Consider the following 19,005-nt stretch of genomic DNA (forward strand, 5'->3'; position numbering starts at 1 on the left):
ATCCACAATTAAAATTAACAATACAATTCACTTACCATAAAAGCACCTGAGGGCCCATGGCTAGGGTGGCAGCTTTATAAGGTGGCCCTTGGGTGCCTACGGAAAAAAAAAAAAAAAAACTCAAGCCAAAGCAGAGTAGGAGGGGGGGGGGTAACCCTTCACTGCCACAATAGCAGCATGTCATATAGTCTGTACATGCACCATTTACCAATCACAGGGGCAGACCTAAATACAGCCCTAAGACAAATGTTTAGGGCTTTTGAGCATTTTGGGTCTCCAACGGTGGCTTTTATGCATTCCACTGCAAAGCAATGCATACGTTACTCATCCCATTATTATCTGTACTCACAGTGCCACACAGAAGCACAGAACGTAGGCAGGATGCATCAATTTGCAGTGTCTTGAGGTGGAACACATTAAATAACCAATGGCCACTGCAGGGGGAAACATAACAAAATATTTGCGTGAAGAGCATCAATAAAGAATATCACTTCGCAAAACATACATTTGTTTTTGTTTATGCAATTTTGGTTTTTAAAATTACAATGGGTAATGTACTGAAAGTCATAAATTAAATAAGAAATGACATTGCTATCTGAACAAGACCTGTGCAAAAGTAGCATAACATTGGTGATAATTCAATTTTCATCAGGACATTTCAATAAACAACAGCATTAATATGCAACTTTTTATCGGAAGACCATCACCAAACTAACATGCACAAAAGGAAAAGCATTGCTCATATTTCTTTTGTTACATTCCCATATTAAAGTTCCAGTACTGTAAGAAATGTCACTTGCTTTACCTCTTCACATTTAAAAAAAAAAAAAAAAAACCTAAAAGAAAATTTAGCAAAATTAGCAATCAATTTAGAAGATAGTTAAAGTCTGTACTGGTTGCTATGCAGTCATGCATTTTTATAAAAAGTAATTGCATATAGCCACAAGAGACAAAAAGCCCTGTAAAAATTAAATATGCAAACAAACATACAGAATTAAGAGACACATTTATCTTGTGTTAAAAGTATTTTTCATCAGCTCTGTCAATCCTTTATGTATGTTGGCAGCACAATTCCAGGAGAAATTATGCACAGATGTGCAACAGTCTGTGCTGTTAAACAGTTACACTTTAACCTAGCCACCTGTGCAAATACATAAGTTTAAAAATTAGTCAAACAAATCGCAAAACAGAAGAAAAATATTAAAATGGCGCCACTAGTCAAAACCTCTCAGGGTAGAGGGCTGCTCTTTTTCCACAACTAGAAGCCCTATGCCATAATAGAGAGCTCCCCAATAAAACTCCATGTTTGTTCTACAGGAGATTGCCACCTAGCAACAGCTCGTGGGTCTGGCAGCAGCCTCCCGAAGATACGCTGGAAAAATGTATTTTACCACTACAGCCACGTTTCTGCTTTCCCCTTCTGACGTGCTTGTACAGGTCTGCTCAGTGCTGATTGGACAGTATAGAGCAGGAAGGGGCGTAGCTGAACGGGGAAGTTAGATTTTTTTACCTCAGCGTTCGTGGAGGACGCAGTTTCTTTATCTGCTACAGACTCCATTACGTTCCCACCTCGGGTTCCTTCCAAATACCACAAAAAATGGAGTGTGTAATCTCCTTTATATATTAAATATGAGGAGAGAATTTTTTTTCTGTTCTGACTGCCCCAGGAAGGGTTCAGTCAGGGTTCAGTCCCACATGGATACTCCTAAGAATAAACAAAGTTTTAAATGTAAAGATCTCTTTTCTCCGTTTGGAGTTAAACTAAGAGTATATCACAGTTCCACTCTCAGTAAAGAGGCCCGTTTGGGTTGCTCTAGTGGGAACCATGCACGCTGTAGATCATCACAGGTTGGCATTTTGGGTAATCAGGCTTTATAAAACAAATATATTGGCTTAATTCCTTTCCACCATCCAGTTCAAAGTGACAAATGCTATTGGTCTGTCACCATTATTAGTCAATGTGGACCAAGAAGGCCTAGATAATAAGTTTTTGCCTTGAATCTCTCTTATTGCTTTTTAATTGACTATAGAGAGCAGCTATATTTATTGACCAACCTTCAACCATGTGACCAGCCTAAGAAGCTCTCACCATAGCTGTACTGGTTGACTTTAACCCTTTCACTGCCAGCTGTTTTGGTCAAAGCAAAACTTCTACTGCCAGACAGTTTTTGAACATTTTGCACTGTTTCACTTTAGGGGCCTTTCCTCGGGGGGACTTTTAGTTTACCCAGGAAAACAATATATCGGTTTTTTTTCAGGACAAACTAAGCTTTCAAAATTTGGTAGAATTTTCTTGTAATTCTAAACCAAGATATAGGCTTCTAAATGTCAAAAATTTTTTAAAAAATCATATCTTCCATAATATAAAACACACATACCAGAAACAAAAATTATTTTATGCACAAAAATACAACTGATTTGGAAAGTCCCATGTCTCCTGAACGCGCCAATACCAAATATATATAGTTTTATAGAGATTTCTTACTTGTATAGGTCAAAAACTCCAAGCAGTACACTACCGAATTTCCAAAGCACTGCTTCAAAAGCTGCATACTTTAGATTTTAAAGAATAAGTAAACCTTTTTTTTTTTCTATTTGTAAAATTACTCTAAACAGCCTCCAGAATTACCTACCTTTGTCCCAGCATTCTCTCTGACCTGGTTCCTCAGTCAGAAGGTATTCTTTTTCTTTGCAGAGTGAAGCCCCCCCACTTCCTGTTCAGTTCTCTCTTCAATTCGGCAAGGTTGTCGGAGTGAAGAGCCTTTTGCGCATGCCTGGAGGCAGCAGAAGCCAGTCTGTGCATTAGCAGGGTTTTGTTTTGTTTTTATGAGAGCGCTGAACAGGAAGTGGGGGCGGGGCTTCACTCTGCACAAGGAGCAAAGAAAAAGAATATCTTCTGACTGAGGAACCAGGTCAGAGAGAATGCTGGGACAAAGGTAAGTAATTCTATAGGCTGTTTAGAGTAATTTTACTCATAAAAAAAAAAAAAAAGAAGGTTTACTTATTCTTTAAGGCCAAAAATTCCACAGAAGGAACAGAAGGTTCATCCCAGAAAATTACACCTTTCTGGAAAGAACAGATTCTGGGTAATCCAGAATATGCACAACTGTCTGTTATTGGTTTTTATTAAAATTTGTGAAACATTTTATTAAAAAAAATTGCTTCAAAGCTTCCAGTCTATGGTATCTTCTCCTACAGGTCATAAAGTAACCAGATAAAACACCCTAAATATGAATGCGAGGGGTCCACTGAACAGTTTGATGGCCAATATATATAGGTTTACCTAAGTATGTGGCATGTAGGGGCCCCAATGTGAACATACCCCCACATGATCAACACATTTACATCATTATATGTGGAATAAAGCTAGTATAAAGTACGCTCACCCCAGAAAGCCATATATTTTTGGAAAGTACACATTCTCCCGAATCTAAAATGGGTACCCATGTCTTTCTACTCCAAAGTACCAAGCCGCAAAGGTTTTCTAAATGTAGCAATTTTGATGACATTTCCAAAAATCCCCTTAAAGCTTCCATTTTGCAGCATCTTATCTCCCACATAGCATTAGGTACCAAGATAAAAAAAACAAATTTGAACACCAGGGGTACACTGAACAGTTTGATACCAAATATGTATAGGTTTACCCAAATATGTGGCATGTAGGGGCCCCAATGGGAACATACCCCCATATGATCTGTCATTTTAGCTTCTGCAAAATCAACACATTTACATTCTTTATGTGGGATAATGGTACAAAAAAAGTACACTCACCCCAGAAAGCCATATATTTTTGGAAAGTACACAATCTCCCGAATCTAAAATGGGTACACTTTTTTTTACTCCAAAGTACCAAGCCGCAAAGCTTTCCTGTTTGCCGATTTTTATGACATTTCATAAAATCGCCTAAAAATGTTGCATTTATCTCACACAATTTCTGTAGTACAAAGGCAAATCACCCCAAATAGAAACACCTAGGGGCACATTTACTAATCCACGAACGTCCGAAAAGCATCCGAATGCGTTTTTTTCGTAATGATCGGTATTTTGCGAAAGTCACGACAATTCGCGAAAGTCGTACTGGCTATGAAAAAGTCGCGACAATTCACAAAATTTGTAATGGCAATGAAAAAGTCCACACAATTCACGAAAGTCATAATGGCTATGAAAAAGTCGCAAAAAATACGAAAAAGCCGCAAAATGTACATTTTCCAATCCGAATTTTTCCCATTCGGATTTGTGGATTAGTAAATCAGCCCCCTAAAGTCTAAACAGTTTGATGCCAAATATGCATAGATATACCAAAGTCTGCGGTATGTACTCACCCCAAAATAAAAATAGCGCATATGGATTTCTCGCCTGCCAACTCAGCTTTTGCACACAGGGCCCCCTGACAGCGTATTATGTGCCTTCACACCTAACTATACAGAGACCCCCAGAAAACCATATATTTTTGGAAAGTACACATTCTGATGAATTCAAAATAGGTAAAGTTATTTTTCTACACCAAAGTTACACATGGCAAAACTATGCTAAAAACAGATCAGGAATACCAATACAGGGATAAAAATGCAATAAAACCACAAAAATTGTTCAAATTAGTGAAACAACAAAATAAGTTACACAACAGTGTAATTAGTGGTCAGAATATCTAAGCCAATAGTCACGCTGTCAAAAAAAACAGTTTTTAGGGAAAAGAAACTAAAAACAAAGTGGTAAAAAAAAAAGAAAAAAAATTGTTTGTGTATACATGTGTAAAAGTTGTGTGACAGTGTGTAAGTGTGTATATGAGTGTATATAGGTGTAGATAAGTGTGCAAAATGAAAAACAAAAAAAAACTGCAAAATTGTGTGCTGTAAATGTATGTAAATGTAGGGTGTATGTAAGTGTGTGTAAGTGTGTGTAAGTAAAAAAATCCACCTTACCTGTCCTGAAGCTTGCCTGGTCCTGCAGCAGGAAGTCCCCCTAGGCAGTGGGCCGGCGCTGGGGGGGGGGGGAAGCAGGAAGCGGGACAAAAGCAGCAGACACGATGCGATTGCATCTGCTGCTTGGGGGGTCGGCCCTGCGATGATTTAGCCGCAGGGCCGACATGACAGCCCCCCTGGCTCGTTGCCCAGGGGGGCTGTCATCACTAAAAATTCTCTGCAGAAGCGGAGTGTAACCTTATCTGCCAAACAACATACGCCGTACGTCGTTGGCAGTTAAAGGGTTAAATCTGCCTTAATGTTACTTCCTCCTGCATGTTTGGCCTCACTTTACTTTCATAAATATGGATGTTTTCAAAAGTCCATAATAAAAAATCCATATTAAACAGGGCTACTATACCTACCAACACAACAAAACCTCTATCCTGCCATTCTCACCTTCTCTATTAAGTAAAATCAGGGAAGGCAATGCTCTGGTTAAACATAACATCAGATCCCTGGTATTCAGGGATGTTAAAGGGTCTTTGCCTGTATCTATATTGTATCTCCCTCATCCAAAAATACTAGACGTGTTATTAAATGCTCTCAAAAGAAGGAAGATCTCTTCAGGAGATCCCTTGAAGGGTAGATGGTTCAGTTGGACAGGTCACATTCAGATACTTTGCCCATTAGTAGATGTAGGGTTTTAATAAACTCAAATCAAATGAGTACTGGACCTTAGTACTGGACCCAGACCAACAACGGCCATTTATGAGGAGTACTTGTAACTTGATCACCTTAACTCTTAAGATACCCACAGAGACAATTTTATAAGATGGATATACTATTTTAGAAGCAACTCACTCAAAGCTTCACTTCTGTGCAGAGATTTTCAATGTCATCTTAACTTTCTACTAAAAGAGTGAAACTCAAAAAAGAATTTATAGAAACTAAATACTGGAGCAAAGAACAAATGAAACAAACCCTGACAGTTCTCTTCCATCATAGAGCATCTCCTGGACCTAGTAGTCCCAAACCAATGTATCAATCAGTTTAGGGGAGTCTTACAACACCAGAACAATGAAAGGCTTCTGGTATCCAATACAGTACATTACCATGTACATTTACTAGAGCTCATGGCTGAACAATTTGCAGTTTAACTCTACTTGCCCCATATCTGGTCACAGTACTTCAGATGGCCAACAGGAAAGCCATATCACCATACCATATATTGCTAAGAGGCAGTTTTGCTTCAGAGACAGACCCTTCACAGAAACATACTGCTCAGAGCTAAACACATTCAAGGAATATAAAAATGTATAGCAGACAGACTAGCTCTTCAAGGACATATATTATCTATAGAGTATGCTATATGTAATCTCCTACCATAGACATTTATTTTGGGATTTCTTAAGCTTCGGAAAAATAAGTATAGTCCATTCCAATCTAACAAATTTGTTTGAGATTTTTGCACAAGATGGCATGTACCTATTTCCATTAACTTTTCAAAATGTGGAATATTTTGCAACAAAGGTTTCATGGTCTTAATGTTTCCTCAGGTTATAACAGAATTCCTTCAGGCCTAGGAGTTTCTACCATTTTCTATCCATTGTGGTTGTTAGCTCTTATAATGGTTAGAGATTTCAGCTCTTCTCTTTCTCTAGCTAAGGATGTAATTGTGACACAATATATCCAGTTGGTCTTACCTTAAAGGAGAATGCAAATCAAAATGTAAAAAGCATACTGCCCAATAGTCCTCCTATTGTTTAGTAAAAACGCCACACTTTTGGCTCACCTAATCAAATATTTACTCAGTCACACTTACTTCACATTTTCTAGAACAGGTAGCCATCTCTAAAAAGGTATTCTCCCCTCCTTTCCCTCCTTGCTTCATACTGCACATGTGTTTCATTCCCTCCCCCCCCCCTTCCCTCTGCCAGATCCGCTTCTGATTGGCTGGTGGGTATGTGTAGCTCAGAACAGGAGACAGGATCAAGTTACACACATGCTCAGAGAATAGGAAGGCTGCTGCTGGCACCTACAGGAAGGGGAGAGAGATTTCAGTGATGTCCCTGTAGTCTTCACACTGCTGTAGGCTGCCAGCACCATATCTCAGAGAAGCAAGCAGGGATCTGGGAATTTAGATATGCAGTAAGTACTTAAAAAGAATGCCTTTAGACTTCCTTTAATTTATATTAACCTTTCATTGTCCTTTAATACTGTATTTTACATAGATCTCGATTACAGCTTCCTGTACATTGTTTTTACAACAAACTGTAAGGAGTGCCTTCTCTACAGAGGCTAGTCCATTCTCGTTATGAATACATGTAGGACATCAAACTCACATTGTCATTCCTATTAAAAGGTGTCTAAAAACTATCCTGACTAGTGCTCAATATTAAATGAGCATGTCTAATAGCCATAGCTTTCTCAAAACTCTCTCTTATACATTTTTCTGACCCTTGGTTATGTATGACATTATCCTTGAGAGGGTCACAAAAACGTATTTCTGTAGTGTGGTTGAATTACATGCAATATTAGACACTGATCCTTCCTTAGTTAAAGGACTCTTAATTTATTTACACAGAACTTACTCCTTAAGGCTCTGGCACATGAGTAGATTAATCACCCGCAACAAATCTCCCCGAAATGCCATTCCACTGGCGAAAATGTAAATCGGGATCAGTATGCAGGATGACATATGCGGCGCCGCGATTTCCCCCGAAATCCCGGAAGTTGCCTTGAGGGGAAACTTCCGCGATTTTGGGGAAATCGTGGCACCGCATATGCCATCCCACCAGCGATTTACATTTTCGCCCAAGGAGAACTAGAAAGGATGCAACTTTTATCATTCTGAAAGTACTAAATTTCTCTTCCTTTGATGTGCTTTGGTTAATTTTACAGTGAATGTTGTGTTATGGATAGTTAAATGCTATACTGATCTATTTCAAGGGACTATAGCCTCATCTGTAACTTTTTATTCTTAGTCCATTTATAAGACAATTACAACTTTAATTGCATCTTCATCTTTTATCATTTCTTTTAAATCTCGGTTCCTTTCAAGGACATTCCCTTATTTAAAGGATCGTCATCCAGCAGACTCCCGGTAAAAAAATCTAACTTCCCTGTTCAGCTACACCCCTTCCTGCTCTATACTGTCCAATCAGCACTGAGCAGACCTCTGCTTGCTCACACATATTAAAGGCACAAGCAAGTCAGAAGAGGAAAACTAGTAAACGTGGCTGTAGTGGTAAAATACATTTTTCGAACATATCTTCAGGAGGCTGCCGCCAATCCCATTAGCTGTTGCTAGGTGGCAATCCTATCTCTAGAACAAATGCTGTTTGCAGATCATAGATTCCTGCAAACACTTCTTTCTTCACTTTCCTGTTACATGTCAAAAATGTGTGGCCATATACGGATATGTGCCGCAATCCCAAACAATTGGATATTATTGAAAGAGAACAGAGCTTAGGGGTCTACTGCCAATATAAATTATATATACAAGATTAATGTCCTAAAACAAGACTGGTTATTCAGATTCACATTAAAATGCTATATTCTCCTTTAAAAAAAAAATATTAAGAATCAACCCAGTAGCAAAAGATTTTATGGCAGAATTCCAAAACTTTCGTAGTTGTTGCAACAAATATAATTTTGTCACACAAATTGACGTGAAGCAAGAAAAAGTTGCGTAATTTAACGAAAACATCGCAGAAGATACGCAAAGATCTAAAAGTTAGAAAAAATACTAATTTTTCTCATTCGTACTCATTAGAACTTTGATGAATGTGCCCCGCAGCGTTACGGACATTTAAAGAGGAAAAAGTAAAATGTATGTAAATACAGCCATAAGCACTTATAGTAATGCTGTCCTCTATCAAAACAAACACAGGATTTCTCGTCTCCTTTTTTGTAAACATGTTCTTAGGGTATCTGACTTTGTCTCTCAGAAAAAATCCTTAATTTCTGGGGCCAGAGTCTGCGCAGTTCTCTCCTCTCTCCAGCCCCCCCACCTGTAAGAATGTGTAATCTGAGCTATAACAGGTAAGCTGCAAGCAGGAAGCTAGCAATATATTGTTTTCAAGCTTTATTTCTCCTGCTTGTGGTAATGCCTGATGCCTGCGACAATCTTGTGTATTGTGATAATATATTAAAGGGATTCTGTCATGATTTTTACGGTGTACTTTATATTTTTAAATTACACTGTCCACATTGGAAATAATTCTTGAACCAAAAGTATATATTCTTTTGGTTGTAATACTAGTGTGTAGGCAGTCATTTTGCATAATCCTGAGCATTCAGAAGGAGCCAGCACCACATGTTAGGACAGCTTTCAAGCAGCTATTCAAACAACCTATTGCTTCTCCTGCTCAGGGAATCATGAGTCACATTTTTATTACTGAGTGCTATTTGGATATCTACCGCTTTTAACAATAAGGGTGTCAGGTAGCTGCTATCTTGCTACCTTCCCATTCATTGATCTTCTAATTGGCTGCTGGGGGAGGATTATCTGATGCATTTTGAAAAAAAAAAAAAAAAAAAAAAAAAAATACATGTTTTCCCATGAGAGTATTCCCTTAAAGGATACAGAAAGGTAAAAATCACTGATCACTGGGGGGGGTGTGGTGCCTAACATTTGGCAGTAATTTTTACCTATCCTTCTCCAGCCCAGGGTTGCTGCAGCAAGTGTTTCCTCTTCCTTCTGAATCCCGGGGCCGGCGCATGCACAGTAAAGTGAAAAAGCAGACTTGTGTTTTAAAGTTCGGCTTTTAACTCTACTGCACATGTGCAAGCGCACAAAGACAGAAGTAGGAAGAGGAGACACTCGCTCGCAGCTATCCCGGGCTGGTGCGTTTTTATCCTAACAGGAGCACCAGCCTGGGGTAAAAGGTAACCAATTAAAGTCACTGGGGGGGTGTTTAACATATTCCGCAGCGCTCTACAATAAGTATTTGCTTCTCCTTTAAATAAAAAAAAAAAAATGAATAAAAGACACTTCTTCGGACAGATGATAGTTATATAGTTTGTAAAAGAAAAACTTATTGTACAGCGCTGCGGAATATGTTGGCGCTTTATAAATAAATGTTAATAATAATAATATAATAATAATAAAAACACATCTGCTGTTATACATGATCCTAACATAATTTGTGATTAATTTGTTTAAAATGACACTAAGAACCTGCAAAACACTAAGAACCTGCAAAACACAATGCCCTAGGCCTCAGTTTGCGAAAAAATAATGTGGCACTTTATATGGCACTTATATAGTCAAAATGCAATTAAACTTCTGGCACAGAGTCCTGTACTTCAGACCCACCTTGTGCAGGCAAAATTCAGAGACCCACCTCCCCATGCATGACAAACACGGTGCTACTCAGTAATGACACAGATGTGGACACCCAACACAACTATTATGCCTATACACCATTCATACTTGGGCATTATACAGAGATGCAAAACAATCCAAAAAAAAAAATTATATATATATATATATATATATATATATATATATATATATATATATATATATATATATATATATATTATATATATATATATATATATATATATATAGGACATTTGCACTTTGTACCTAGCTAACTTTCCTAAATGAGCCCTTGTTTCCTCTGTAACAGAGCTTGCAAATGTCAACTTTTGGGATATATGTACAGGTATAGGATCCATTATCCAGAATGCATGGGACCTGGGGTTTTCTAGATATGGGGTCTCTCTGTAATTTGAATCACCCTACGTTTAACCATTAAATAAACCCAATAGGACTGTTTTGCACCGGTATGGATTTATACAGCTTAGATGGAATCAAGTACATGGTACTGTTTTATTACAAACAGAGGAAAAGGAAAGGCTAAATCACTGGGGGGTGCCAAATGTTAGGCACTCCCCAGTGATTGTAATCTCTTACCTGAAACCCCTGGCGGGTGCTCCTTTTAAGAGAAAACTGCATCAGCTCATTGTATATGCGAGTGAGCGTTCCTCTTCCTTCTAGCTTCAGAATCCCGGGGCCGACGCATGCGCAGTTAAGTGAAAAAGCTGGCTTTTTTGTTAAAGTCAGTTTTTCACTCTACTGCACATGCGTGAAGATTGAAAGAACGCTTGCATGCATACACCCTAGCCGGTGCAGTTTTCTCCTAACAGGAGCACTGGCTGGGTGTTTCAGGTAAGCGATTCAAGTCACTGGGGGGTGTCTAACATTTTGGAACCTCCCAGTGATGTAGCCTTTCCTACTCCTTTAATATTTATAATTATTTGCTTAAAATGGAGTCTATAGAATATGGCATTCCTGTAATCTGAACATTCTAGATAATGGGTTTCCAGACAATTCAAGTTACCAAGCATTCTGGATAACAGGTCCCATTCCTGTATGGGACTGTGCAATTTAAAGTTTATCATTTGTACTGTAAGAATCAGTAACCCCAGGCAGGGAATGTTAGTCTGATTATTGAAAAGCTGTCGGAAAAGCTATTAACATATAAAAATGTTTCAGGGATGCACTGCCAGTGGCCTCACGACACAAAAACTGGCAAAAGTAGCCTAATGTGCAAAATCAACTCCATACTGCTGTCCAACTTTTGTTTTCATGCCCTAGGGCAGTAATCAAGAAAACCATGTATGTATTCCCAGGACTGTTAAAAAAAATCCAAGGAACCTTTGTGCATGCCAAAGGCCATTAAAAAAAAAATCCCTGAGGGCCCCATCCCACCAACGGGCCCCCAGTTGTAACAATAAAATTGCGTCTTCACAAACAACAAGCTACTGAGGGAGAGCAGCGCCGAGAACTGGCTTCAGCTACTAAGATTATTCAAATTCTTTTCTTGCAGCTGACCGGTTTGAAACGCCAGGAACATTTCCAGGGGACTGTTCCTGGAAATCACAGACAGTTGGCACCTTCAGTCGAGTGCTGGACTTTAGCTACAGAGAAATGTTTTGAAGCCCCTGTGCTACTTTTACTAAGCAAAGCGTGTGGCGCACATTTGTATATAGAGGAAGGAAAGGAGCCTTCCCTGTCAAATCCCTGTGCTTGGCCCTCACTGAGTGTCTGAAAGCTTTCGCGTAACATTAAGTTCAACTTACGGTGTCCCAGCTACTCGCAGCAGCAAAGCCACGTTTGTTTTGAGCCTCGCCTTACGCGTGTTCCTTCTATTTATTATCGTATCAGCTCCCTGCCGCCAGCGCCCTGCCTACTTTTCGTCCTCCCTACCCCCTTACTCAGGAGGAGGAGAGGAGAGGGGGGGGGCGCTGCTGGAAAATACTTGGCAGTCGGGACAATCATTGAAAATGACTAAAATAAACCTCTCAGATGTGGGTGACTCCCACTCAGCCTTCCCCACCTCTTTACAGAAAAAAAAGTCTTTCACTCCCTTCCTGAAATAAAGAGGTGGGTCGTATTTATTGTGAAGGAGGAGGATTTAATAACTATTAAAAAACGAGAGAGAGAGGGGGGCTGTGGGTGGGAGTGCAAACAAGGGTAGTATAAACAAGTGCGCTTCATTTCTACAGGCTACCGACACAGGCAAAAGGGAGTCCCCCTCCTTCCTAGCCAAGTGTCATATTGCATGGGCTTTTATAAAGAGGCCGAGTGTGCAGCAGACAGTTACCTGGTGCCTGACTGGGCAAGCAGCGGCACATGTTGCTCCCATCGCGGCACACACAACTACAAGCACGTACACATCGCATTAAGCTGAGCAAGAGCTCACGCCAGATAGACAAGAGTCCAGGGCACCGGAGTGAGAACGTGGCTAGCAGCTGTGGGAAGAGCCATTTAGGGAGTATGACTTGGCAGATAAACTTCTGCACTGACACAGCATGTGCTCGTAACACTGTCACTGGCAGCGGTAGGGCAGCGCTCATACGCACAGCAATGCGCTGTAGGCCCCTTGGGCACCAGGAGAGGGAAGGGCATCGCTCTAATCCCAGTTACACTCAATTAGTTAACAGAAATCCCATTTCAATCAAGCTGCCCGGGGTGTTAGAGTGAAATAAAACATTCCTCCCGCATCCCCACCAAACAGTCCCGTCAATTCAACAAGCGGTTTGTTCACCTCAGCTGCAGCGCTTTCTGCGCCAACTCCCACACTCCACTCAAAGCAAGGAGCACAACTATGAGAGGAGGGGTGGGGGGAGTGTACTCGCAGCGATAGTGCGAGGGGAGAACGTCCTATTAGTTTGCAAGTCTGCACTGTGCACGCACACACACAGGGAACCCCTTCCCAGCGCCAAAGGACAGGGTTGGATTTGGGAAAGTCTTCTCTCCACCCCTTTATCCCCCTGCAGCGCACTTCCTCGCTGCCCCCCAAGTGGAAGCATGTCTGACTCAGCTGAAAAACTAAAGGGGATCATGACTAAAACAAACAATCCCACAGGCAGTTGCACACAGACACATGCATACACACAGTTCCAAGTGAGTATTACCTGCTTGATGTCCTGAGTGCAATGGGCCTTGGTTACAAAGAGACCCTTTGTAGCAAATGATGGGCTGCTGATACTCAATGGGCCACTCTTTCTGCCTTCTCTACTTCCACGGAGTTTTCTTTATGTGCCCAACTTCACTATGCGGATCTAAACACCATGCTCCTTCCAACAATCCTTGGCTTGCCCATAAAGAAACTCCAATGAGAAAAAACGCATAATATGGGAAAAATAAACTTGATGGTGGATGCGTAAAAAAGCCTGGCTCGGAAAAATTGCACCCAGATTTGTATCCTCTGTGTTCAAAAGATCTTCCTATTCTCCACGGATTCCTATAGGTCTCTCCTGCGGGCTTTCTCTCCTCTTGCGCTCATGCACTGCCTATACACTCAGCTGACTTTTCTGCTCAGGATGCAATAGCACCACCTCCCCCTGCTCCCAACCCCAGGGCCTTTAAACCCTCCCTCTCAGCCCTGCTACTAAATCGGGAGCGAGCAAGTAGGAGGGAACTTTGAGTGCACAAGACTCCGGGCAAGAAGAGAGAGAGGGAATTGAGAGAAGCCAAGAAAGAGAGCGAGAGGGAAAGCAACATACATACAGGAGAGCACACAAGTGCTGTAGGGAAAACAAAATTACAAAATACTATTTAAAATCCACAGGAAAGTGTTTTTATGTTTTATTCATTTTAAAGAAAAACCATACGCTTCTCGAACTTTTAAACAAGAAACAATAATGGGTGACAATAGTGTTTTTTAACGATAATGCATTGCAGGATTCCTTGGACCAAAAGAGCTTGACATTGAAATGGACAAGTAGAGTAAAATATGCCACTCTAAAGATTACTTTGCAAGATAAGTCACTGTTTTATATGGCTGTGCCAGTTCAACACATCCATGCACAGAGAATTACACTTGCAGAGTTCAGCCTCTCCTATACAATATCAATGTGTCAGAGCTGTCACCCCCCCCCCCCCCCATTATTTTGGGAGTTATTCAGTTTTGAAAGTTTTCCCCCATTTTCCTGCCCCCAGCAGTATTCTCCGGGTTTTTCCGAAGTCTCAGAAAGTTCTGCGGTAAATTGGGGGCGCACATGCACAGTAAGCGTTCAGTAAAGTAATTTGGTATATTTGCACAGGTAGAATTTTTCAGCTGCAGCACCGATTTTGCGCATGTGTGTGAAGTCACTTCCAGAAGTGTGTTTGAAGTCAGTGACATTACTTCTTTGTATCGGGGGAAATTATCGGCAGTACACTGAATTTCCCTCCTCAGGTTGACAGCTCTGGGGTGTGTCTGACACATGGGGAGGCCCATTTATCAACATTCTCATTTTTGTGGTTTTAGAACCAGAAAACAGGAAAACCTCAAAGCAATGAAAGATCTTTCAGTTCAAGTCAAGGACAACTTCAATTGACTTCTATGTGACTTTGACAACTTTTAGATGGCATATTTATACTTTCAGGTTTGGCAGTTTTAACACAGTTTTTTCCACCAAAAATGTGAGTTTTAGCGCAAAAAAAAAATTGTGAAATAATAAAATTATGAACATTAGTAAATGCCGCCGTTAGAAACATAGTTCCTAAATTCACAAGAGGGCTCATTAGCAAACCCAACTGCAGGGTGCAGTTGCTGGTCACAATCAGGCATTTTTTGCACTTTCTGTGCTGAACTTGGGTGTGCACAAATAGCCACAGGCCTCTGCACTGTTTTCAAGGGCAGAAACCTATAGCTGCCTTTACTAAATACAGTGCTGCCTGCATTTGTATCCCTGTATTAGTGAAGGGTGAGCAGGCACGTAGACATCCCTCTCCCACCACCTACCCACCAATACCGTTTGCATCATTCAGACACACAAGGTACAGAGCTGCAGGGACTTCACTAGGCAAATCGATAATGGAGAAGGACCTTGGAGTCCTTGTAGATAATAAACTTGGCTGTAGCAAGCAATGCCAGGCAGCAGCTGCAAGAGCAAACAAGATTTTGAGCTGTATTAAAAGGGGCATAGATTCACGGGAGGAGGGGGTTATTTTTCCCCTTTACCGAGCGCTGGTGAGGCCCCATCTAGAATATGCTGTTCAGTTTTGGTCTCCAGTGCTCAAACGGGACAGAGAAGGGCTAAATGGTAAAGGGTATGGAAAGTCTCAGTTATGAAGAAAGACTGGCCAAGTTAGGGTTGTTTACACTGGAGAAGAGGCGCTTAAGAGGTGACATGATAACTATGTATTAATATATAAGGGGATCACATAATAACCTCTTTAATGCATTATTTACCAGTAGGTCCTCCCAACTGACAGGAGGGCACCCACGTTTAGAAGAAGGGAGGTTCCGTTTAAATATTCGGAAAGGATTTTTTACTGTGAGAGCTGTGAAGTTGTGGAATTCTCTCCATGAAACAGTTGTACTGGCCGATACATTATATAACTTTAAGAAGGGGTTGGATGGCTTTTTAGCAAGTGAGGGAATACAGGGTTATGGGAGATAGCTCTTAGTACAAGTTGATCCAGGGACTGGTCCGATTGCCATCTTGGAGTCAGGAAGGAATTTTTTCCCCTCTATGGCAAATTAGAGAGGCTTCAGATGGGGGTTTTTTGCCTTCCTCTGGATCAACTAGCAGTTAGGCAGGTTATGTTAAATAAAAAATTTAAAATTTAATACCTCACAAACACAGTGCAGTAGCACAAGGGCTGATATGTTGCAAGAAATGAATTTCACCTCCTGGTGCTGCCTACCTCACTGAGCACTGGATTTGATGCAGGAAATGATGCAATGATTTCCCAAGTGAGAGTACTAAAACTTAGAGGTGTTATATAGTGCTGTGGTGGAAATAAGAAAGAGCTAATGATAATTGTCCATGGCTGGTGTCTACTAAGGCGCAGGCCAACTTGGAGATTCTCTGGTGCTCTGGTAGGTCAGTCCAGCCCTGGTGAGGGATTAGTAACAAAATCTGACCAGTTGACAACCATTTTATGTGAGGGGCCCAACAAGATCAGACCCGGATTTGTCGCAAGGCTAGAAAGACCTAGGAATAGGGTGGCACAAATTAAGGGGCTAGACATTTTGAATTTATACGCACCCTGTCCCCTGTGTTCAGAACCCAGGGACATACGATGTGCATGCGCACAATCCCATGGGAGGAGGGGGCGGGGGCAACGTAGGATGCTGGCCTATGGGAGCCCTCAGGGGAAATCCGACCCTGAACAAGATAACTGGTGCAGTCTCAGCAAGGCTAATCACCTACTATAGAAAATCTTGTTGGCTGATGGAGTGACCTGTTCATCCTGCTTTTGACTAATCCATGTTTGTGGCTGAATTGCTATTTACAGCAACATTAACTTATGACTTCTACCACCTTATTTTTGCCAAAGGAGCACAGGCACCAAGCATATGGTTATCAGTTTGCAGCACCCTGTCTGTTGTGCAGAGATATGTTGCTACCACACTGGAGGACTTGACAAGTTAGCATTGTGCTTGCAGGGTGCAGCAGGGGATGAATTCTTGTTATAAAATATGTTGTGAACATAGGTCTGCTGCAATGCCTGTAAACAAAAGTCTGCTGAAACTTAGCTGTGGTTAAATTACAGCTTCTAGTGTCCTTTGGCTGTTCTACCACTCTAAAATGTGTTTATAACTTTTGTACTTAATGTGTCCTTTATGCTTTATGCTTCAGGACAACTCTGGGTGAATCACACATTACACAAATTAGCTGGAACTGAAAGATATATTAACTGGCCACTTTGTCACTTTTAAATTCATTTCTTGCAACATATTAGCCATTGTGCTACTGCACTGTGTTTGTGAGGTATTCAATTTTACATTTTTTATTTAACATTGTTTATCAAGTCTTACATCAGCCTAGAAACTGTTGACCTTGCTCATCTCCATATGTCCAGGTTGCCACACACCTCTCTGGTCTCCACTTGTCCTTAATGAATGCAAAGTACTTTTATTTTGTAAAATAGGGTAACAGATTCAATAGAAAATCAGGACCAGGTTCATTGCCTACATTAGAACTGATGTAGATGGCGGGGCAACCAAATAACCAGATGTGAAAAAAGTGAGGCTGAGGAATAGGCAAAGTCTGGGATACTAACCTGATTCTTTGATGTCTACTGGTCTTTCCCATCAAACTTTTTACCCAAATTCTTTGTGCTGTTATGCAGGTGTGCTAACTATTACAATTCCCCTGCTGTCTGTGCCTGCAATTCTGAAATCTTGCTGAGCATTTGTCTTCTAATGCTAGGTTAAAAGATAACTCAGCAATTCTGTTTGCTTGACATACTTTCTCATTTAAAGGGGAAATGTACTTTTTTAGATGAATAGTATTGGTACATGATTTCAATTTAGGCCAAAAAATATAATTAATATAAATAAAATTACACCCTTGTTGGAGAAACCCATAGATTATCTCTGGCCTGTTATCTGTGGTTGGTGTGGTATAATGGTCCTTGCACAGAAGCACAGGAGGATGTAGGTACCCAATCATAGCTCTGCCTTCACACAAGAAAAAAAGATTCTGTATGAAGTTCCCTTTCAGGGAAGTTCCCCTTTCTTAGTTCACTTTCAGGTTCATCTAGCTGCTGATTGGCTAGCATCCCACAATGCAAGATGTGAAGAGCTGCAGGCTTTCCTGCATAGCTTGGAAAAGCAACCAGCAGGAAGCAGAACAGAGGCAGTACAAGTAGGGTTCTGGGAAAATTTTCAGTAAAATAGCACACAATGCATAAACATTTTTTTTACAGTTGAATAATGCAATGGCAAATATTTTTTCTTGACTTTTCAAAAAGTGAGTTTAGAAAATTTTTTAATTCATTCTTATTCTTAAAAATCTTTATTCATTCTTATGGGATTTTTAGTAGCATATTTTTAAACCTCCAACATTCACCATTGATAAATACATTTTTAAAAACCTCATAGGAATAAATAGAAAGTGGGTGATTTTTTCTGTGGTAAACTCAAGTACACAGTACAGGAAAAAGAACTATATATACAACTATATTATTCTTTAAAATGAAAAAAAAATACCAAATTGTCATTTAAATATTTTGAAACAAATATTTATGATAAAATGCCTTCTTTTGCACTTTTACACAAATATTTTCAGAGGTTTTGTAACCTGTCATTTTCCCACAGTGAACTAAACATCCTGTGTAAGCTTAAGGTCTTAAATCTACAGCACAAGGGAATTGGGGTGAGGGCCCCACCCTGCCTGTATGTGCCATACTCTGCCTGCCCTATCTTGCCTCTGTGTGCCATAATCTGCCTACCCTACCTTGCCTGTGTGTGCCATACTCTGTCTGACCTATGCTGCCTGTGTGTGCCATACTCTGCATGCCCTATGTTGCCTGTGTGTGCCATACTCTGCCTGCCCTATCTTGCCTCTGTGTGCCATACTCTGCCTACCCTACCTTGCCTGTGTGTGCCATACTCTGTCTGACCTATGCTGCCTGTGTGTGCCATACTCTGCCTACCCTACCTTGCCTGTGTGTGCCATACTCTGTCTGACTTATGCTGCCTGTGTGTGCCATACTCTGTGTGCCCTATGCTGCCTGTGTGCGCCATAATCTGCCTGCCCTATCTTGCCATATGTGTGCCATACTCAGGCACACATAGGGCAGGCAGAGTATGGCACACACAGGCAAGGTAGGACAGGCAGTGTATGGCACACACAGACAGCA

General features: G+C 40.7%; 1 protein-coding gene across 8 annotated transcripts in view; it reads right to left on the minus strand.

Annotated features, from left to right (window-relative positions):
* grb10 (growth factor receptor bound protein 10) overlaps window positions 1-13,790 on the minus strand; it is a 138,726-nt gene extending 124,936 nt beyond the window's left edge. For 2 of the 8 annotated variants that reach the window (XM_012964316.3, XM_018094553.2), the window contains exons 1-3: window positions 13,338-13,790; window positions 350-434; window positions 36-96 (exon numbers count right to left, since the gene is read on the minus strand). Coding sequence is in view for 1 of the 8 variants with exons in the window: in NM_001127409.1 (NP_001120881.1) it covers window positions 36-38 (3 nt within the window). In the remaining 7 variants the exon portion in view is untranslated. Of the gene's footprint in view, window positions 1-35; window positions 97-349; window positions 435-11,999; window positions 12,030-12,523; window positions 12,563-13,337 lie in introns of those variants that run through there. The other 6 variants (XM_012964315.3, XM_018094551.2, XM_018094554.2 and 3 more) reach the window with 5 other exon arrangements.
* Window positions 13,791-19,005: the final 5,215 nt, after the last annotated feature.

The sequence above is a fragment of the Xenopus tropicalis genome, chromosome 6 (genome assembly GCF_000004195.4).
Source record: "Xenopus tropicalis strain Nigerian chromosome 6, UCB_Xtro_10.0, whole genome shotgun sequence".
Taxonomy (NCBI): domain Eukaryota; kingdom Metazoa; phylum Chordata; class Amphibia; order Anura; family Pipidae; genus Xenopus; species Xenopus tropicalis.